General features: G+C 52.3%; 1 protein-coding gene across 1 annotated transcript; it reads left to right on the top strand.

The window, feature by feature from the left end:
* Positions 1–16,891: 16,891 nt before the first annotated feature.
* On the top strand, positions 16,892–21,954 carry KRT19 (keratin 19). The gene is made up of 6 exons (XM_003942798.3): positions 16,892–17,395; positions 20,288–20,370; positions 20,562–20,718; positions 21,015–21,176; positions 21,308–21,433; positions 21,572–21,954. Exons 1-6 carry the CDS (start codon positions 16,976–16,978, stop codon positions 21,824–21,826), a joined length of 1,203 nt encoding a protein of 400 aa, XP_003942847.2. The 5' UTR covers positions 16,892–16,975; the 3' UTR covers positions 21,827–21,954.

Raw genomic sequence — 21,954 nt, 5'->3', positions numbered from 1 at the left:
CCCTCCCCGGCCTTCCGAAGCCTCTAGGCCTCTGACCCTCTCCCGGTGTTATTCCTCCAACACACCGACCTGCTCCCTGAACTCCCCGCATTGTCTCACGTGGACAGGCCGTTTCCCACAGCTTTCCCTGTGCTAGAAACCCCCACCACTGGAGCCCCTTTCTTCCCGCTCCTCATTCTTCGAGTCTCAGCATTTTGGAAGAACACATTCCCCTTCCCTCCACCCCACTGCAGAGGGAGCAGTGAGCGACTCCCACACGTTTTTTTGTTTTGAGACAGGATCTTGCTCTGTCACCCAAGCTGGAGTGCAGTGGTGTGATCATGCATGGCTCACTGTAACCTCACCCTCCTCGGCTCAGGTGAGCCTCCCACCTCAGCCTCCCGAGCAGCTGGAACTACAGCTGCACACCACCACGCCCTGATAATTTTTTGTAGAGATGTTGCCCAGGCTGGTCTTGAACTCCTGGACTCAAGCAGTCCACCTGCCTCGACCTCCCAAAGTGCCGAGATTATAGGTGTGAGCCACTATGCCTAGCCTCCCACAGAATCTTTTATAAAAACCCATGCCTGGCCAGGTGTGGTGCTCATACCTGTAAGCCCAGCACTTGGGGAGGCCGAGGCAGGCAGACTGCTTAAGCCCGAGAGTTCAAGACCAGCCTGGGCAACATAGCAAGAACACATCTCTAAAAAAAACATTGGCCCAGGCATGGTAGTGCCTGTAGTCCGTAGTCCTAGCTACTAAGGAGGCTGAGGTGGGAGGATCGGTTGAGGCCAGGAGTTTGAGGCTGCAGTGAGCTAGGATTGTGCCACTGCACTCTACCCTGGGTGACAGAGCAAGACCCCGTCTCAACCAACAAACAAACAGAAACAAAAACAAGAAAAACCCAAAAACCAAACAAAAGCCTCCCCCCAACCCCCACCTGCTGAGTGGTTGTCCCCTGCAGTGATGACTGACACATGACATTTAACCCCCACATCGCTGAGAATAGCTGTGGACTTTACGGCGTGCCAGGCACTGCGCTTCACGCTTGATTTTCCACTTATTCCCCCACTCTGAGGTTGGCGTTATTGGCCTCATTTGAGAGGCAGGGACACTGAGGCTCTGACAGGTGAGGTAATGGCCATCGCATGACGTGGCTTTGAAATAAAATGGTGGCTCTGTGAATGAAACCCAGGCCCCCCGGCTCCCAGGCCCAGGCTTGAAACCGCATGCCATGCTGTGTGATTATGGTTCACGTTTTATAGGGGAGGAAACGGGAGCTTAGGGAGGTGAATACCCGGGCCTGGCTCATAGGTGGCTCTCACCCCAAGGTGTGGCCCTTTTCCAAGGCCAGGCCTGCCACTGCCTTCCTGCATGGTCACTTATTAATCTTACCTGCTGCGCTATACTGCTAGGCTTCTGTTTTGTAGTTATTTGTTTAGATCTTTCCCTCCCCCACTCTCCCGTCTCCCATCTGCAGGACGCTTGCTGGGGGCCAGGCCTGAGTCTCTTTCATCTCTGACTTGGGCATTTGACACAGGGCCTGGCTCAGAGCCCACGCACAGCACACGAGTGAATGAGGGAATGAATGATGTTTCCTGGGCATGGCTTTGGGCAAAGCCAGAAACTTCTCAGGGTGGCCCTGCAGCCAGCAGATCCAGAGAGGCTGAGGCTGTGAGCTCCTGCAGAGCCCGGGGTCCCAGCGTTCCCCAAACTTCCTGGCAGATTGAATGCCCAAGTTAGGTTTTGTTTTTTTACAGATACATAATTTTGTACTGAACTATGCATGTATTACTTCTTCCCAAATATATATATATGTATAAATATGTAAAATGCATGTATGAATTCTTCCCAAATATACATATGTAATGCAGGTATTCATTCTTCCCAAATATATATATATAAAATGCACGTATTGCTTCTTCCAAAATATTATATATAATGCATGTATGAATTCTTCCCAAATACATATGTAATATTATATATTATTGTATATGCAATATATAATTATGTATATATATTTATATATATTATATTATATTAGATTGCACCACCCCACTCTACCCTGGGTGACAGAGCAAGACCCCATCTCAGCAAACAAACAAGAACAAAAAACCCCAAAAAGCAAAACAAAAAACTCCCCCCACCTGCTGAGTGGTTGTCCCTTGCAGTGATGACTGACACATGACATTTAACCCTCATGTTGCTGGTAATAGCTATTGACTATATATTAATATATATACTCTATACTATATATAATATTGCAATTATTATATATTAATATATACTATATTTTATATAGTATACTTTTTTTTAGTATACATGGTTATATATTAATATATACTATATATTTGGGAAGAAGTAATACATACATAATTCAGTACAATGTTTTAAAAGTACAACAGATATTCATAAAACATTAATATCTCTTCATTCTTTGAATCCAGTCTCCCAGCTCCCTTCCCAGAAGCATCCCCTGCTATCAGTTTCTTGTGTATTCTTCTAAAAAAACCAATGCAATTACAAACATAGATGTGCATATCTTCTTCCTTGGCACACACATAAAAATACGAGCAAACTCTCTACATTGCTGTGCCGTCTTACATTTGCATTTAATAAAGTACCTTGAACATCTTTCCTATCAATACTACACAGAGCCGCCTCATTCCTTTTTCGGTGGCACAGTATTCTATTGCCTAGGTATCATATGTAGTTATCGTATGCATCCTATAATGAAATTTAGGCATTTCTGTTCTTTTGCTATTATAAATAATACTGCAGTGAGTCTCCCAGTACTTCACATCATTTGGCACATGTGCAGAAGTACATCTGAAAGATAAACACCTGTGAGATAAATTGATAGGTCAAATAATTATATTAAAAAAAATTTTTCTGAGGCAGGGTCTTGCTCTGTTTCCCAGGCTGGAGTCAGTGGCACAATCTCAGCTAACTGCAGCCTTGAACTCCTGGACTCAAGCGATCTTCCCACCTCAGGCTGCTGAGTAGTTGGGACTACAGGTGCACGCCACCATACCTGGCTTAAGATTTTGATACATATTGGAAATGACTGTTCATAGACTTTATACAATGAGCAATGTGTGGAGTGTCCAGTTCCCTATATTCCCAACAAATGGCAAGTCATCAAACCTTTTTATCTTTACCAAGCTGATATGTAAATCAGAGGATTTCATGGTAGCCTAAATTTGCATTTCTTTTCTCGAGTGAGGTGAAACGTTTTCATAAGTCTAAATGCAACTCGTAGCTCCTTTTCTGGGAACTGTTTGCTCATATTCTTTGCCCTTTTTCCTGCAGGGTTCTTGATCTCTTACTTAGTTATTTGTAGGAGCCCTTTATATATATGAAAGATATTAACCTTCAGCCTGTGGTAAGGGTGTGAATATCTTCCTGCTTTATTGTCTCCATAAATTGTGTTGCAAGATGTTCTCAGTTTATGACTTTCCACTTCCACCCTCGTTCTTTGCCTCCATGTTCTTATCTCCTTATGTTGTAATTGACCTCATATTTCCAGGAACTTTCTCTTGCATTTTCTGCTTTACAGCTTGTTACCTTCATGAGAGATGAATATTGATATTCCCATTTGTTTGGGGAGGCAATTGTCTGTGGATCTCTTGTGTTTCTGCACATCTTGCAGTCAGAGGCACTGACAGCTTTTGTTCTGGTCTGTCTTTTCAAGGACATGTTAGTAGTGAACTTCTTTGGAAGATATAGATGGCATCTTCCTCTGGAAAAGAGGCAGATTTTTTTTTTTTTTTTTTTACTGTTCTGTATAATAATAACGATATTTCTCTCTGGAGCAAAGATCAAACAGGTTTGCTTGCAGCCCATTTAAAAAAATTTGTTTCCCAAAGTGTGGAGTTCCTCAGCTGTGATGCAAAACCCACTGCATATACTAGGGTCAAGCTTTGCGTTGTCCTCATGGTACTTGGGTAGGGGCAGGGGTGGAGGGCTACTTGCTTAAGCTTAGTTTAGCAAAGCACAGAGCTGGGATTTGAATCTACAGCTCTTTGCAAACATAAAGCTCAAGTTGCTTGCTGCCCGTGAGTAATAAAGTTCTTTGTCTCTGACCCAGGGTTTTGTGTCTTCTGCCGGCATCCATAAAACTGTGGCAGGACAACTTTTTAACTTGTAAAAAGAGTGAAATTTTAGACCTTTACAGTTCTTGGCAATTTGTCAGCTGTGCAGAGTGAGGCTTTGATCACCTGTGCCCAGAGTCACCCAGACAGAAAGCAGCAAAACTAGGTGTCTTACCTCACACTGCAAGCTTTAGTTCTGCTAATGTGGACTTCCTCTGTCAGCAGGTAAATGGCCCGGCCCATAGCTAGGCTTTTTTTCAGCTACTTTATCTTTGTGCTTCTCCCATAGTTCATGGATCTCATGCGTTGGGCTAGTGGTTCTCAGACTTTAGTGAGCCTCAGAATCGCCTGGAGAACTTATTAGAAATTCAGACTTATTACATAAGATGCAGGTTCATCCACAAAGACTCGATTCAGTAACCTTGGCTCCCCTCCCCATGGGTTCTGTCCTGAGGGTGGAGGGACCACACGCTGAGTTGCTGCTGTAAAGAACAGGCTGACCCTGAGAATTTGTGAGCAGGGATTTGATCAAAACCCTTGAGACAGAGGAGTCTGGTGTTGGGCTGAGTTGCCGGGGGAGGTCAGCTCTGGGGGAGGCCTTTGTGGTCCTTGGGTCTTGAGGTGATAAGGCGATGATGGGTGGGGGGTAGCAGAGGGAAGGAGTGAGCCAGACGCAGGAAGCCCTGTGTTTCCAGCCTCAGGGCTTCCTGCACCTGGCTGCCTGACCCACCTGGTATTTTGCATGTGTCATCTCCCGGCTTAAACAATCACTGTTGGCTTCTGCAGGAAAAAAATAAAAATAATCAAATCTGGTGGCTTGACCCCTTTGTTGTCTGATTCGAACCAGCTCTGCAGCCTCTGCTCCCGGTTTTCTTTTGGCACCGTGGTTAGCCCGCTTGGTGCAGGCCCAGACCTTGTGGGTCCAAATCCCAGCTCTGTGCCTTACCAAATGAAGCTTAATTAAGCTGGTAGCCCTCAGTTTCCTAGTTGGCAAAACGGGAGTGATGACAGTGTCTGCAGCATAGGGGAGCTTCGACGATTTAAACAAGTTCGTGGATGCCACAGACTTGAACGGAGTTAGGCATAGAGCAAGAGGCCAATACATTTGGCCTGTTTTTATAAGATCATTCTTTTTTACTGGAACTTCCCACCATCTGTCACCTCCGCACCCTCACTCCAGGCACCATTTACCGTGGCTCACCATTTACTGTGGCCCTGTGCAGGGCCCCCTCCTTCAGGATGCCCTCCCTGCTTACCCGGGCCTCGCTCCCTCACTCAGCGTGCCCTCCATCTGAGCTCCAACAGCCCTGGGTCTGTGTCCCTCCTCCGACCCTGGCCTGCCTCTTGCCTTTGTCAGGGGCCTGCAGTGTTTACCTTTTTCTCTTCTCTGAGCTCAGGTTGTCCCCAGAGGACACACATCCTGGGCCCAGGGCACCTGCCTGCAGTGGGTGAGCAGGACACCAGCTGTGGGACTTTAGGCAGGCCGAGGCCCCACTCTGTCTCAGTTTTCTGACCTATGTAAACTACCGGAGATAGGCTAACGTAAATGTTTGAGCTTTAAAAGAGGGAGAATCGTTGCTGAAGCAAAATCTCCCAGAAAGCTGAGTATGTAAAAGCAGCGTGAGCACATGTGTGAGAAGGCCTGGGAGTGTGTGAGCACATGCGTGAGGATCTGTGTGCGTGTGTGCATGTATGTATGGGTGGGTGTGCATACTGTGTGAGGTGTGTAAGTGTGTGTGAGTGTGGGTGGTCACAGCAGATCCGCCCAGCTCCCACCTCTCTGCTTAGGGCTCAGCAGGTGAGGCTTGAAAATCTCTGGGCTAGAAGAATTCTACGCCCCTGAGGAAGGAGACCCAGGATTCCCTCCCCCTCTGTCATCCACTGTGCAGCTCAGTAGAAGAGAAAGCAGGCCAGTTGGCACCTCCTGAATCTCCTTCCTGAAAATAACATGCCTTGGTCTTGGGGAAACTCTCTGGAAGACACTAATTTTACTTAAAACAAGATCAAACCAGAGACCTTTTCACATGTGAGTCCTAAAACTGTAAACCGGAACCCTTTCATATGTGATACCTAAAGCTACAAACCTGATTCTTCCACGTGTAACATCTAAAGTATAAGCCTATATAAAGGCAGAACCTTCCTTTGTTAGAGGAGCTGGGTTTTTGACAAATTACTGCCTGGTCTCCCGGCCGAATAAACTCCTCCCTCCTGTATTCGGTGTTCGGTGTTTGAGAGATCCGTTTCCCTCAGCTGCTCCTGCTACCCCCCCACCCTGCAAGTGTAGTAGTTTTGTCTAAATCATCGTGCTGGGCTTTTAGAAAATGCTTACTGTTTTTTTCTTTCTTTCTTTCTTTCTTTTTTTTGAGACGGAATCTTGCTCTGTTGCCCAGGTTGGAATGCAGTGGCTCAATCTCGGCTCACTGCAACATCCACTTCCCACCCTCAAGCAATTCTCCTGTCTCAGCCTCTCGAGTAGCTGGGATTACAGGCGCCCACCACCATGCCCAGATAATTTTTATATTTTTAGTAGAGACAGGGTTTCACCATGTTGGTCAGGCTGGTCTTGAACTCCCAACCTCAAGTGATACATCTGCCTTGGCCTCCCAAAGCACTGGAATTACAGGCGCGAGCCACCGCGCATGGCCAAGAAGATGCTTACTATGTTTTTTTAGCAGTCAGGGTGAGGATAGGGATGAGTTACCGTGGACATGGCAGGAACGGGAAGCTTGGGGTTCCTGAAGCCTTCTCTCTTCTCTCCATGCTCCAGTCCTTCCTTCTGAAGCCCCAGACATGGATCTCTCTGTTGGGAGGTGTTTGTTTGGTTGGTGTGTGCCAGGCCCTGGTTGTATATTTACCCAGTGAGGACGGATAGTTCTGGTGGGTCTTCTCATCCACACAGCCTCCAGCTCTAATCCCAGGCAAGGCCTTTGGAGGAAGCACTCCCCTCTCCCACTCCAGCACATTCCACTGGAGAGGGAGGGGTCTTGGCAGGTCTGAGCCAGGGGCGGGCAGGAGACAATTCCTGGCTCTGTGGTTCCTTGGTGGATCCCCGTGCCCCCCTGGTGCTGGCACTGCTGGCAGGCCTCGGGCTGGTGCTTGGACATCCTGATGAGGGCTGATGCTGGCACTGGGTAGTTCCTGCCTGGAATGGAAGCGAGGTGCCTGAGGGAGCCAGTGAGCTTTGTCTTCTGCTAACACTTTGTGTGTGTGTCTTTGGGGTGGGGTATTGTTCCCTTTCAACTGATTTCAGAAAGCCCTTCAGATACCAGGCTCCTGTCATGGGCTCAGGTGTCAGCTGCTCTTCCTTGAGACGAAGGGAATCTCCCCCGTCTCCCTTATCTCCCCCTGAGCCCCCAGGCCCGGGCATTCCTGGTGTTCCCAGCTCCTGGCCGCCCATCTTGCTGTGCGATTCTCTGTGGGTTTTGCCTGATGAGTGTTTATTCTGCAGTTGGCTGGAGCCAGGAGGAGCCGGGCCTCAGCATCTTGTCTCCAGAGCGGCTCTGAAGCTCCTTCCAGCCACTCTCAGGAATGCCCCTTCTCCCCCCACTCCCTGCTCAGCTGGTCCAGAAACTCACTGACCTGACCACCCCTGCCTCAAGTCTGCAAGGCCCTGCTTGCCAGCCTAAAGCCTGGAATAAGTCAGAGTTTGAAAATCATAAGCACTCCCTTCGACTCATGATAGAGGGAGACACGCTCACTGTGGCTTTTTTGAAAATGTGGAAAACACAGATCTTCACTGGAAATCGTCTCTCTCTTGGCTGGGTACAGTGGCTCACACCTGTAATCGAACACTTTGGAAGGCTGAGGCGGGTGGATCACTTGAGGTCAAGAGTTTGAGACCAGCCTGGCCAATGTGGTGAAACCCTGTCTCTACTAAACATACAAAAATTAGCTGGGCGTGGCGGCTGGTGCCTGAAATCACAGCTATTCAGGAGGCTGAGGGAGGAGAATCGCTTGAACCTGGGAGGCAGAAGTTTTAGTGGGCTGAAATTGCGCCACTGTGCTCCAGTTGGGTGACGGAGTCAGATTCCGTCTCAAGAAAAAAAAGAAAGTCACCTCTTTCATCCCAACCCCTAACTGTGGGCTCCGTCTGTGAAGGCAGGGCGCAGGCAGACACAGCCCTTGTCCTTCCCCTCCCTGGGTGGGCGTCAGCGCTGGGAGATCGGGGTACAGTCAGTGCTTGGTTAGCAGAATCCAATTCTGCCAGGACTCCTCCCAACACAGATCCAGGAGGACCCCGGGTGTGATTCCTGTCCTTCGGGAGGGGGATCAGATCAACCACCATCCCAGATGAGTTTCCCGACTGCAGTGCAAATGCGAGGCTCACACCTAAACCAGGAGCCACGCAAGGTTCTCTCCTTCCCGGGTCCTCCCCACGAATCTGCCAGCCTGACCTGTTGGCTCTGCCCTTGGGATATTCCTTGCACTAGGCCACAGTTCCTCTGATGTCTCCCCAGAACGAGCCCCCAGTGTCTCTCACCTGGACTCTGCGAGAGCCTCTTATCAGATTCCCAACCCCCTGCACCCCAGAGTCTATTCCACAGGGAGCAGCCAGGGGCGGGGAGGGCATCCCAGGGCTCCTCTGCTCAAAGCACCATTACTCTCAGGATAGAAGCCAGAGACTCCATTAGCCTGCAGACACTGACTGCTCTGTCCTGGCCTCCGCTGGGCTTGTCTCCCGCTCGCCCTCATCCTGGCTCACCCCTTTTAACCACTGGGCCTGCTCGGTGTTCCCTGAACAGACCAAGGTCTTTCTTCCTTAGAGTTTTTGCCTCTGCCGTGCCCTTGGTCTGGAATAATCTTCCCTGGGGATCTGGGGGCTCCTTTGCCTCATTCAGGTCTCTGTTCATGTGTCATCTCCTCAGAGAGGCCTTCCCTGATCACCCTTCAGTGGCCTTCCTTGCTGACCCCTTCCCTGGCTTTGCTACTCTGCCCCCGACCCCTAAATGAAAGCCCCAGGAGGGCAGGCAGCTTTCGACTGGCCTGCTCCTGAAGCCCAGAGTCTAGAAGGTGCCTGGCACACAGAGGGTGGACCATAACTGGTGTTAAATGAGAAAAATAAAAGGGCTTTCAGGAGAAGGCTGTGTTCTGGCATAAATAATCATTAAATGTTTACTAACGCGGGAGGCAGCCCTGGGGCTAGATACAGAAACTCAAAGTCTAGATGGGGAGGCAGAGCTGTGGTGTGTGCTGGGCGGGTGGGTGGGGGTGGGAAGGTGGACCCAGCCTGAGCGGGTCAGGGTGGACATCTCGGGGAGGAGACGCCCGTGCCATTGGAACTGAGAGGCACTGTCGTGGCTGCCTCCAGGTAAAGGGAGGAGGCAGGTGGGCAGGGAGGGTGCTCTGGCCTGTGCTGGGTGGAGGTGGCCTCCAGCACATAGTGGGTGTTCAGTGAAAATGCTCACAGTGTCCAAGACCCCTGCAGCCGAGGAGGACAGTTTGAGTTTCCGGATGGGAACCTTCCCAGGTGAGGGGAGTAAGAGTCGAAGCTTCCCCTCAGGAGTCGTGGGATGAGATGGGTTTGGAATGGAAGGATTTTGCCTGTGGAGGGGTCTTGCCCATTTGGGACTGCCCAGAATCTGTTCTCGAGGGAGGCAGCATCACCCCCACAGCCCACCAGCATCCTGATGGGAGGGAAGTTTGCCACCCAGAAGGGAGCGGGGGACCAGCCGGGCGCCCTCTCCCCGGGGGCTGGGAATTCCGGCAGGTACCGGGATATTTTCTTTCTCTCTGTCCTGTGCCGGGCACTCTCCCTGCCCCAGTCCAGTTGGAACGGGCCACAGCTTGAGGTGGGGCAGAGGGGTCAAATGAGGCTCACATTGACCAGGGGCAGGGCAAAGGCTGAGAGACATACCCCTGGCTAAGGCGGGTGGGGTGGCCTCCCGGTGTGGAGTAAGCCTGAGCTTGCTCACGTAGCCCCTCCAGGGAGAGGGAGTGAGGAGGCGGCCAGGCCCGTGTCTTCCCAGGGTGTGGAATGTGGCAGGGGGAAGGGAAGCGGGGGAAGCTGGCCCCTGGACCTGGGACTAGTCCCTGCAGGAAGGACTCAGCTCTCCCTCCCCACCCCCCGCCCACCATCTGCCCTGGTTCTGGTCAGGCTGGTTTTTCCTCCCCTGAGGACTTGGAGAGGAACGCCAGGGGCCATCCTGACCCAGCTCACCCGCCCTGCCCTCCCCATTTCCTGGGTTTCCGCTTCTCAGAAATCGACTGAGATGGGCTGCAGCAGAAATGGCCAGACCGGGCTGTGGGGAGGCTCAAGTCCCGAGAGCATCAGCCTCTGGACCCGCGTACGGCTTTGGGCTGCTCCTGGCATGGCCAGTGCTGCCCGGTCCTGGCTGCTGGGCTCTTCAAGACAGTGAATAGGATTCTTCCCCTTGTGGGCAAAAGTAGAGTTCCCCAAGAGAAGGCATGGGTCCTCAGTCTGGGGGATGGTGGTGGCAGGGGTCTTGGTCAGCTGAGACTATCCACAACTCGGCCAGCATCTCTGGCACACAGCAGAGCGTTGCGCAGGGGCCCCTCTTTCGTCACTTCCATTTGTCATCAGGTCATAATGGCATGTCTTGTCTCTGTTCTTTACTCTCCTACCACTATGGCTAGGCTCAGACCAGGCTGGAGTGCAGTGGCACAATCTCGGCACGTGCCACCACACCTGGCTAATTTTTTTTGCGTGTTTTTAGTAGAGATGGGGTTTCACCATGTTGATCAGGCTGGTCTTGAACTCCTGACCTCTGGTGAGCCACCATGCCGGGCCCAACAACAAGTTCTTTAGGGTTTTCAATGTCACTATTCATTGTCATCACTCATTCCGCTTAATTTGTATAATTTCTAGTTCTCCGCAGCGTGGATGTTACATAGTTACTGAACATCTCCCGCTATTTGTGACTGTTTCTGTCTGCGCTACAGCAAACAGTGCTGCATGGGTCATCCTTTGATCTGTCTTCCTCAATACACCAGCCGGCATTTCTTTCAGGTGAACATGAAGAGTGGAACTGATGGCTCACAGGGTGTGTGAATGTTAAAAAAAACGATGACGTTGTCAAATTGCCCTGCAGAGTGGTTACCACAACCCCCGCCTCTACCAACGTGTTTGAGGACCTTCATTTGCTCACAGCTTCCCTACACTTGACTTCATCAAACCGTGTGAGCAGGCCAGTCTAACAAGGAAAAGTCAATCTCCTATCTTCTCCTGGATTGGGGAGAGGTGGTCCCCTGGCTGCCTTAGTTGGGTAGGGGTCTGGGAGGGGGCCTGGTGCTATTGACGGGAACTTCCAGCCAGCCCTGCTCAAGGTCCCCCTTCTAGGCTGCACCACAGACTTCGAGAGGAAAAAATTGCTTTGCATTTTTGGTAGAGACGGGGTTTCACCATGTTCCCCAGGCCAGTCTCCTGAGCTTCTCTGGAGTATGTTGAGAATGTGCTTGTGTCTCATGGGCTTCCTGCCCTCCCCTCTGCTAACTTCTTCCTAATCCCCCAAACCCTGGGTCTCAGCTTTCTCCCATCTTCTCTGTTGCCGTTTTTGACCTTTAAAGCTTTTGTTGAAATTTCTCATTTTCTCACCTTTGGTCCTCCCTCCGTCCATCCCTCCCTCCCTCCCTCCGTCCTTCCCTCCCTCCCTCCTTCCCTGCTGGATCTTGCTCTGTCACCCAGGCTGGAGTGCAGTGGTACAATCTTGGCTCACTACAGCCTCAACCTCCCAAGCTCAAGTGATCCCCCCACCTCAGCCTCTTGTGTAGCTGGGACTACAGGTGCACACCACCATGCCCAGCTACTTTTCTGCATTTTTGCCATGTTCCCCAGGCTGGTCTTGAACTCCTAACCTCAAGCGGTCTGCCTGCCTCAGCCTTTCAAGGGTGCTGGGATTACAGGGGTTGAGCCACTGTGCCCTGCCTCTTCTTCCATTCTCTTGAAAGACTCCTTAACTGCCATCATAGCAGGGTTTTAGGAAGGAGTGAACATTGATGTAGCTATTGAACCTACCACATTTCACCAAAGCTAACTCGTTTTTATACTCCCCCTACCGGATTGTCGGGCTCTTAGAGGCAGGAAATGTTTGTATTTATTTCTGTGCCCCAGCCTCTGGCAGCATGAGTAGCACAGAAGCAGCACTTGATGCATGTTCACTGAATGAATGGAGGAGCGGGCGAGGAAGTACCTTGTGCTGGTGGTCCCTGGGGAAGGGGAGGGCGTTCAGGTAAGGAGCTACTAATTGACAGGACATGCAAGCTCATGAAGTTTTCCACGCATTTACCTTTCCTCTCCTCCAGATTATTAAAGAGCCTTCTGCTTTGCTCATGGACACAAGTCTGTCTCCTCTGCTAGGCTCAACTTGGAAGAAACTTGCTTGAATGCCCCACCGACTGACCAAACAAATAATTGTGTATCGGAGCAGGCAGGGCAAGTTGGGATCTTGGCAGATGATGCAATGCCTTCTCCGACTTGATGGCTCTTTCTCCAGGCCAGCAGAAGAAGGCACCTTGACCCCTGTCCTGTGAGGGGAGGGCAGCATTAGTGATTGGGACTGTGGCTTGAGGAAGTTAAAGTTTGGCCAAAATACCCAGTCCGCTACTTACTTGTGTGACCTTGGAAAAAGTGTCAACCATTTTGAGCCTCAGTTTTCTTGACTGTAAAATGGGGACAATAATACTTAATCAGCATGGTTCACTGAGATAATATATGCAGAGTTTTAGCATGGAGCCTGGCCCAGTAGACGTTGGCTATGATCATCTACTGTATTAGTATCACCTTGGTCACCATTATTCTTGTTGTCATTATCACAGCATTTCATTCTATCCAAAGACTAGGTCTCTCGCCCCTGGTTTCTCTTCTGTGGGCTCCAACCAGTATCCCATTTCCCGTGGGATGATGAGAACTGCCCTACCTTTAACCTCTCCGCTCCGGGAACCATCTGCGTCTGCTGAAGGGTAAGAAGCTTCTTGCGAGCGTCTGAGTGGAGATGCGGAGAGGGCCTCAGCCTCAGTGTTAGGAGTCAGAATCCCAGATCTGCCTCAGGTCAGCTGGTTGAATCATCACGTGACCCCAGGAAAGTCACTTGACCTCTCTGAGCATCCTGGGACTGGATTGGCTTTTTCTGTAATTTGTGGGTTATTAATAGATATTTAAAGATACCACGGTCCAGTATGTTTGGGAAATACTGGTTAAAGAAAGTTAAATAGAGCCAGGCGTGGTGGCTCATGCCTGTAATCCCAGCACTTCAGGAGGCGGAGGCAGGCAGATCATGAAGTCAGAAGATCGAGACCATCCTGGCCAACAAGATGAAACCCTGTCTCTGCTAAAAATAAAAAAAATTAGCTGGGTGTGGTGGCGCATGCCCGTAATCCCAGCTACTTGGGAGGCTGAGGCAGGAGAAGAGCCTGAAGCAGGGAGTCCGAGGTTGCAGTGAGCCGAGATCATGCCACTGTACTCCAGCCTGGCGACAGAGCTAGACTGTCTGAAAAAAAAAAAAAAGACAGTTAAATAGTAACACTTTTAGCCAAAATTATAGTAACAAATACTATATAACAGTAACAGTATATAATAATAATAAAATAATAATACTAATGCTGTTTGAGTGCTCACTATTTGCCAGACGCTGTGATAAACTTTTTACAAGCACCATTACATTTATTACTTGAAGCAACCCTCTGAAATTGGTATCGTCATCGTCATCACCACTATCATCATCTCTATTTTACAAATGAGGGACTGAGATTTCCAGGGCTTCTGGTACTGTGCATTGTGAAACTCCAAAAGACAGGCAGAGAGAGCAGAGTTTCTGATCTTATTGGATAGGGACCTCTTTTCCCACGGGAATCTCACGGTGCTGGGGTTCTATAGAGCTGAGCTAGGGAAGGCTGGGCAGGATCCTCCCTGGGATTTCTTTGAGCTCACTGCTCCATATCCATCACTTCCGACCCTCTGTATCCCTCTTCTGCAGACCCCAGAACCCAGACTGGAGACATGACGGTTGGATGGGTGCTCCTCTGGCCAGGTTCTGCCCTCCTGAAGCCAGAGGTCGACAGCAGCTTCCTGGTTGTGAGCACCATCTCCTGAGTGGGAGCAGCAGCCTGACCCTCAATTTCATCTTTGGGCAGGGCAGCCTCTACAGACGGTTCTCCTGAGTTCTTGATGAATCAGAAAGTGCCAAAAGCCACATAACTCATGACAAGGGACTGTTTCTGGACAGAGAGAGGGAACAAGTATTCTTCTTGGCCCAGCCAACAGTTCGGTCTGGGGTTGACTGTCTTTGGAACTGGCATGATAAGATTTTGAGGGAAGGCACCCAGAGGAGTTGTTTTGTGGCTGAGATTTCCCTGGAAGGGAGAGCAGGGCCTCTGTCACTCTTGGCTGACGGTCAAGAAGCTGGAAGCCGGAATCTGATCCTCCTGGCTATGGACCTTCGGCAAGTTACTGCCTCTCACAGAGCCTCTGTCTCCTCATCTGTAAAATGGAGATAAGAACACCCTTTCCACCGGGCTGCTGTGAGGATCCAATCAGATCTGAAAAGGCTTTGTAAACTGCGCTACCCGAGTCAACTGTTCTTCTGTTTATGGTCTTAGAGTAGGAAGCTGGGACTCCAAGCACTTCTGAAGGTTAGGGAGCTCAGAACACCTTAATTTTACCAATAGACGGTTGATTCTATTCTTTGTTCTTTAATACAAATCCCTCCCCAGAGCCTCCTATCAGGCCAGAAAAACAGAGCTGCCTGTGGGGTTTGGTGTGCATGGCAACTATCTGGCCAATCTCCTCTTCCCCCTAACAAGGAGCAGGCCTCCTCAGGGCCAGATAAGGGAGTGACTCACAGCAGACCAGTCCCAGGGCCCTGGCTTTTATGGCCAGTCTTGAGCTCTCCTACCTCCCCCTTGGGCTCTCCAAAGACCTTCAGTCTTCCTGCAACTGATTCACTAGTTAAACAGCCTCATACTGGCCTTCCTGAGGGCTGAGAGCCATTCCTGGTGGGTTAGGGTTGTGTGTTTATGGGATTTCCTGTCCCAGTTCCAGGATGAGTTGGCAGCTAAAAGAAAGTCTGCTGGGGACTTAGGTTTCTGAGGTCAGAGATGAGTCTCCAGCAGTCACAGGTAACCCAGGTGATAATACACAGAGAGGAGGGCTGAGCTGGGATGCCCCTCTTTTCATGAGGGGAAACTGAGGTCTGGAGATGGGCAGGGACGGGGCTGTCTTCCTTAACACCCTCTCAGGAGGGCCTCTGTTCCAAGCCTGGGTGAATGCTCTGCCATAAAGACAAGAAGGAACCATGCGGACAGTTCTGGGGACAGTCAGGGTCACTGGGGACAGGAACTGGGGTGAGGTTGTTGCAGTGCCCTGCAGTGCCTGGTGGGCCTGGCCCTCCAAAAAGGTCAAAAAATGTGGGTGGAGCTGTTGACCAGAGCAGGGCTGGGGCTGTGTGGGGAGGAAGGTCTCATCTCTATTGTCAAAACCCTTACCTTGTTCCCGGGCAGCTTGTGTTACCCCCCACCCCCAGCTCATTCATGCACTCATCTTCATAGGAGGGTGAGGACATGCATTCAGCAGCCCTCTGACAGGAGGGGAGGGATTCCATCTCATTTTCACCTTTCGGTGGCAGATGCTAAATGCCTCATGGGCAAGTTACTGGCCTCTCCCAGACTCTGCTTTCTCATCTTAGAGACATTAAAGCAGCCCAGTATGCTGTGGTTGAATGAATGCATGCTTTGGGGGATGGAAGGGAGGGAGTTATCCTGGTGGCCAGGGACGAGTGGGCTTCGAGAGTTCCAGAGTGGGGGTTAGTCCCCATGTGGGACTCAGGCTTGAGCTTGGTGTTGCAAAGGTGCCCGCTGCCAGAACCGCTCCCTGCAGCTGTTCTCAGGAGCCTGTTGTCACCTGGGGCACTGAGTAGTCACAGCAGGGTGAGGCAGCTTTGTCTTGGGAGAGCTGGGTTCCTGCAGCTCAAAGTGCCCTCATCCGGAAACGTCGGGCCTTTGCCAGAGGGGACTAAAGGGGAGTTGGGCATGGGTGTTCCCAAGAAGCGGGTTCTGTTCCCAAGAAGCGGGCTGTACTTTCCAGTGGAGTGCAGGAATCTGTGAACACACTTTGTGGAGGGTGGGCTGGTTAGGATCGCAAGCAAGGGGCTCCTAACAGCGTTCTGGAGGGAGTGCTCTCAATGGTTAATCATTGGGGCTGAGTGTGGTGGCTCACGCCTGTAATCCCAGCTCTTTGGGAGGATGAGGCCAGTGGATCACTTGAGGTCAGGAGTTCAAGACCAGCCTGGTCAACATGGTGAAATGACGTCTCTACTAAAAATACAAAAATTAGCGGGGCATGGTGGTGGGCGCCTGTGATCCCAGCTACTTTGGAGGCTGAGGCAGAAGAATTGCTTGAACCTGGTAGGTGGAGGTTGCAGTGCGCTGAGGTCACACCACTGCACTCCTGCCTGGGCGACAGAGACTCTGTCTCCAAAAAAAAAAAAAGACCAAAGTCCCTGTGTCAGGGTGCGTAGGAATATGACCCTAGAGGGACTGTAATTCCCAGTGGGTGTCAAACTCTGGGTGATCTTAAAGGGTGAGGGTCAGAACGTGGGTGTATAAGTGCGTCCCTGATGGGGGAAAGCCTAGAAGAGGGTCTCCAGAGCGAGAGTGGGTGAGTGTGGGTGGGGCAGCTCTGGATGGCAAGGGCCTCTGGTCTCTGGAAGGAGAGGGTTGCCGGCAGAGCCGCCAGGAATTGACCAATGGGTAGAGCGCCCGTATTTGCTCTCGGGAGCCTGCAAATTCCTCAGGGCTCAGATATCCACCCCTGACACCATTCCTCCCTTCCCCCCATTCCCCGCCCCACTTCCCGGCCCCTGGCATAAAAGGCGCCCGGTGAGGGCCTCGCCGCGCCTCCCGTGATCGCAGCCTCTGGGACCAGGGTCACTCCGTCCGTGCTCTGCCTCGCCATGACTTCCTACAGCTATCGCCAGTCGTCGTCCACGTCGTCCTTCGGGGGCCTGGGCGGCGGCTCCGTGCGTTTTGGGCCGGCTGTCGCCTTTCGCGCGCCCAGCATACACGGGGGCTCCGGCGGTCGCGGCGTGTCCGTGTCCTCCGCTCGCTTCGTGTCCTCGTCCTCCTCGGGGGGCTACGGCGGCGGCTATGGCGGCATCCTGGCCGCTTCCGACGGGCTGCTGGCGGGCAACGAGAAGCTCACCATGCAGAACCTCAACGACCGCCTGGCCTCCTACCTGGACAAGGTGCGCGCCCTGGAGGCGGCCAACGGCGAGCTGGAGGTGAAGATCCGCGACTGGTACCAGAAGCAGGGGCCCGGGCCCTCCCGCGACTACAGCCACTACTACAAGACCATCCAGGACCTGCGGGACAAGGTGGGCGGAGGCCGCGCGAAGTGCACCTGCCGCGGAAACCCAGCCCCGCGGGCCGGGCGAGGTCCCAGGCGGGGCGGCGGGCGGGAGCCCGTTAGGACGTGGGAGGGCCCGCAGGTGGGGCCGAGAAAAGGGGGGCAGGAGGCGGGGTGGGGGGGCAGGACCTCGGGGCGGGATGCGGAGGCGGGGGTGGTGGAAAGGGGAGGGAACTGGGCGGGGCAGGTAAGTGGGTGGGGCCTCTGGAGACTGCGGGGCGGGGGGCGAGGTTGGAGCGCCAGGAGGGAGAAGGGGGCCGGGTCGGCGAGGCCTGGGAACATGGAGGCCCTAAGAGTGGGAGGAGATGGGACCCGGCTGTGGAGTGCCCAGAGGTCTAGGCCAGGGGCCGCCCTGCCGTTGGAAGATACGAGGGTTTGGCTTCGGTGATCAGGTCCACCCGGGGCCAGTCCTGCCCCTCCGACCGCAGCGTGGGGCCTCTTGCATTCCGTTTCTCTGGCTGCAAGGGTCTGGTGTCCCTCGCGCCGAGGCTTTGGCCTCCTCCCACTCTCCCGCCCTGGGGCCCATTCCTCTAGGAAGAGTGGGAGATCCGGCTGTGGCCCCCGCGCCGGGTAAAGGAAGGATGCTGGGTAAACCTCTGCTGGGGAGGACCGGGTACAGAGGCAGCTCCCTGTCGGGAAAAGAACGGATCTACGTCACAGGCTCTTACAGGGAAACTCGAAGGGGCCCGTGGGGGTAGGGCTTGGTCTCCACCCACAGAGAAGGAGAGATTTATTGGGTCATGAAGACATTTGTCAGAAGCCATGGGACATTTACAGCCTCACACGCCGGGTCTCCCAACACAGATTCCCAAATGTTTTCCAGTGCTATACTCGTGGCATAACCCAGACCCACAGACCAGGAGGAAGAGCTAGAAATGTCAGCAACCAACAAAAACAGTGCTTTACACACTTGTACAATTGTGACCCACAGGGGTGGGCGCTGTTGCTCACACCTGTAACCCCAGGACTTTGGGAGGTCAAGGTGGGAGGATTGCTTGAGCCCAGGAGTTTGAGACCAGCCTGGCCAACATGATGAAACCCCGTCTCTACTAAAAATACAAAAAATTAGCTGGGCATGGTGGCGCGTGCCTGTAATCCCAGCTACTCAGGAGGCTGAGGCAGGAGAATTGCTTGAACCCAGGAGGCGGAGGTTGCGGTGAGCCGAGATCGCGCCACTACACTCCAGCCTGGGTAACAAGAGCGAAATTCCATCTCAAAAAAAAAAAAAAAAAAATTAGCTGGGTGTGGTGGCGTGTCCTGGTAATCTCAGCTATCTGTAGCAGAAGAATCACTGGCACCTGGGTGGCGTGTCCTGGTAATCTCAGCTCTCTGTAGCAGAAGAATCACTGGCACCTGGGAGGCAGAGGCTCAGTGAGCCAGGACTGTGTCATTGCACTCCAGTCTGGGTGACAGAGCAAGACTCTGTCTCAAAAACAAAGACAAAAAACCCAGGCATGGTGGTGGGTGCCTGTAATCCCAGCTACCTGGGAGGTTGAGGCAGGAGAATCGCTGGAACCCAGGAGGTGGAGGCTGCAGTGAGCTGAGATTGTGCCATTGCACTCCAGTCTGGGTGACAGAGTAAGACTTTGTCTCAAAAAAAAAAAAAAAAAAAAAAAATTAGCCGGGCATGGTGGCATGTGTCTTGCAGTGAGCCATATGTGATCAGTGCCACTTCAGCCTGGGCAACAGAGTGAAACTGTTTCAAAAAAAAAAAAATTGTGACAGACAATAAGTACATTTTACTAGGCACCCTAATGCATTCTTTTTCTCACCTGTGTGTGTTTGTGCACATGCACATACACAAATGGGTGAAACAACTCTCTCCATACTACGATAAATCCCCTCTGATATTTTATAGCCTGTTACGTTGCATTGAAAGCTATATAATCAGCTGGGCGCAGTGGCTCACACCTGTAATCCTAGCATTTTGGGAGGCTGAGGCAGGCAGATTGCCTGAGCTCAGGAGTTCGAGACCAGCCTGGGCAATACAGTGAAACCCCACTCTACTAAAATACAAAAAAATCAGCTGGGCGTGGTGGCATGGGCCTGTAGTCCCAGCTACCTGGGAGGCTGAAGGAGAATTGCTTGAACCGGGGGTGCAGAGTTTGCAGTGAGCCGAGATCTCGCCACTGTACTACAGCTTGTGCAACAGAGTGAAACTCTGTCTTCAAAAACGACCAAAAAACCCAAAAAACCAACAATCACCACCTGATGCATTGGCTAATGAGTGATGACCTGCTTTTTGAAAAACAACCCAGTTACCATAATCAATGATAAGCTGGCAGTTGTGAATGCAACCTTTAGGTCAGAAAGACCTCAGGTCGGGGTGAACCTGGATGAGGCATCACCCTAAACTTTAGTTTCTACCTCTGTAAGATTGGAGTAGCCACTGACCTAGCAGTGAGGAACCAGAGGCTATCAAAGATGAGGTTCAAAGTGCCTGGCACAAAATAGATACTCAACAAATGGGTTTCTTTCCCTGGAGGCAAAATGTGCTTTGGGTAGTGGGTGGCTACAGACAAAAGTATAGCCACAATCTCCCTGGGTCTGGTTTACAGACCCGCTTCGGGCCATTTAGAGTTTCACTGCACACAGGTCTTAGAGATTTCCTCCCTTGCCTTCCTGGCCTCCTCTGCCCATGCCTCCCTGGCTCCAGTGTTTCCTCCTGCCCCAGCTCCTGGGCATGGACTGTTTCCAAGACCTCTCAGAGAGTGGGCCAGTGGGTGGCAGATGTTGGCTAGGGCTTTGGTGTCTAGGGAGCAGGGGCATATTCATTTGCTTCCCTTTCTCTTCTGGGAAGAAAATGAGTGGGCACCACCTGTGTGCTGCAGTGGTGCCAACCTCTGCCTCTGCCTTCCAGATTCTTGGTGCCACCATTGAGAACTCCAGGATTGTCCTGCAGATCGACAATGCCCGTCTGGCTGCAGATGACTTCCGAACCAAGTGAGTGTCTCTGCCCCGGCGGCTGCAGAAGCCAGGATCAGGGTTGGGGCTGGGGGGTTTGGAATCTGCCCTCACCTAGCCTAGCTGGCCTGAAGCTAAGCCCCCTGTGGACTCCTGAACTCTGGGGAGGTAGGGAAGTCTTCAGAGAGGCAGAGAAAACTCTGCCTGGCTGCAACTATTTTTTCTGAAAGGTTTGAGACGGAGCAGGCTTTGCGCATGAGTGTGGAGGCTGACATCAATGGCCTGCGCAGAGTGCTGGATGAGCTGACGCTGGCCAGGACTGACCTGGAAATGCAGATTGAAGGGCTGAAGGAAGAGCTGGCCTACCTGAAGAAGAACCATGAGGAGGTAGGTTTTAAGCTGGGCCTTTCTTCCATCCTTCCCTAACCTCTCAGGGCTGAAAACTCTTTTACTCTGTATCCTCTGACCATGGTAACACTTGGCACACCCTCACCATGGCCCTGGGTGTGGGTCATGGATCCCAGGGTTCCAAAAGGCATCAGCGAGGACCCAGTCTGTCCCCCAGTGCTAGTTACTAGGTCTGCACCTGAAAACTAAGCCCCTTTGGCCTGGAGGGTGGTGACCTGGGCCAGTTCCAGAGGGGGCTGGGTCCTGACATGCTCACGTCTGCTGTATCTTTTCAGGAACTCAGTGTGCTCAGGGGCCAAGTGGGAGGTCAGGTCAGTGTGGAGGTGGATTCGGCTCCGGGCACTGATCTCGCCAAGATCCTGAGTGACATGCGAAGCCAATATGAGGTCATGGCCGAGCAGAACCGGAAGGATGCTGAAGCCTGGTTCACCAGCCGGGTACGAAGAGGGAAGCAGGCATGCTTTGGGGGTTGGCAAGGAGAGAGGGCTCGGTGTTCCCTACGCGAAGGTTGGCCTTGCGTATTATTCCCTCTTCCTTCTCTTATTCCCTCTTCCCCCTCTCTCTGAAGACTGAAGAACTGAACCGGGAGGTCGCTGGCCACAAGGAGCAGCTCCGGACGAGCAGCACCGAGGTCAGTGACCTGCGGCGCACCCTCCAGGGTCTTGAGATTGAGCTGCAGTCACAGCTGAGCATGGTACGTATCCCCTGGTTCCTTGTACCACGCACACTTATGCCCTTGGAGCAGCCTAGGGCAGCCTGGCCGGTGGCTATGCCCATGTCCTCTCCAGGAACCAGGTTCTGCCGAGTCATACCCCCCTCTCCCCACCCTCAGAAAGCCGGCTTGGAAGGCACACTGGCAGAAACGGAGGCGCGCTTTGGAGCGGAGCTGGCGGCGATTCAGGCGCAGATCAGCGGTATTGAAGCCCAGCTGGGCGATGTGCGCGCTGACAGCGAGCGGCAGAACCAGGAGTACCAGCGGCTCTTGGACGTCAAGTCGCGGCTGGAGCAGGAGATCGCCACCTACCGCAGCCTGCTCGAGGACCAGGAGGATCGCTACAACAACCTGTCCGCCTCCAAGGTCCTCTGAGAAGGCAGCAGGCCCGGGGCTTCCGCTGTCCTTCGGAGGGTGTCTCCTGGGTGAGGAGATGGGAAGGAAGGGACCCTTATCCCCGGCGCTTCCCCTGACCTGCCAATAAAATTTTATGGTTCAAGGGA

This window comes from Saimiri boliviensis, chromosome 17 (genome assembly GCF_048565385.1).
Source record: "Saimiri boliviensis isolate mSaiBol1 chromosome 17, mSaiBol1.pri, whole genome shotgun sequence".
Classification (NCBI taxonomy): domain Eukaryota; kingdom Metazoa; phylum Chordata; class Mammalia; order Primates; family Cebidae; genus Saimiri; species Saimiri boliviensis.
This window is presented reverse-complemented; position numbering and strand designations above follow the sequence as displayed.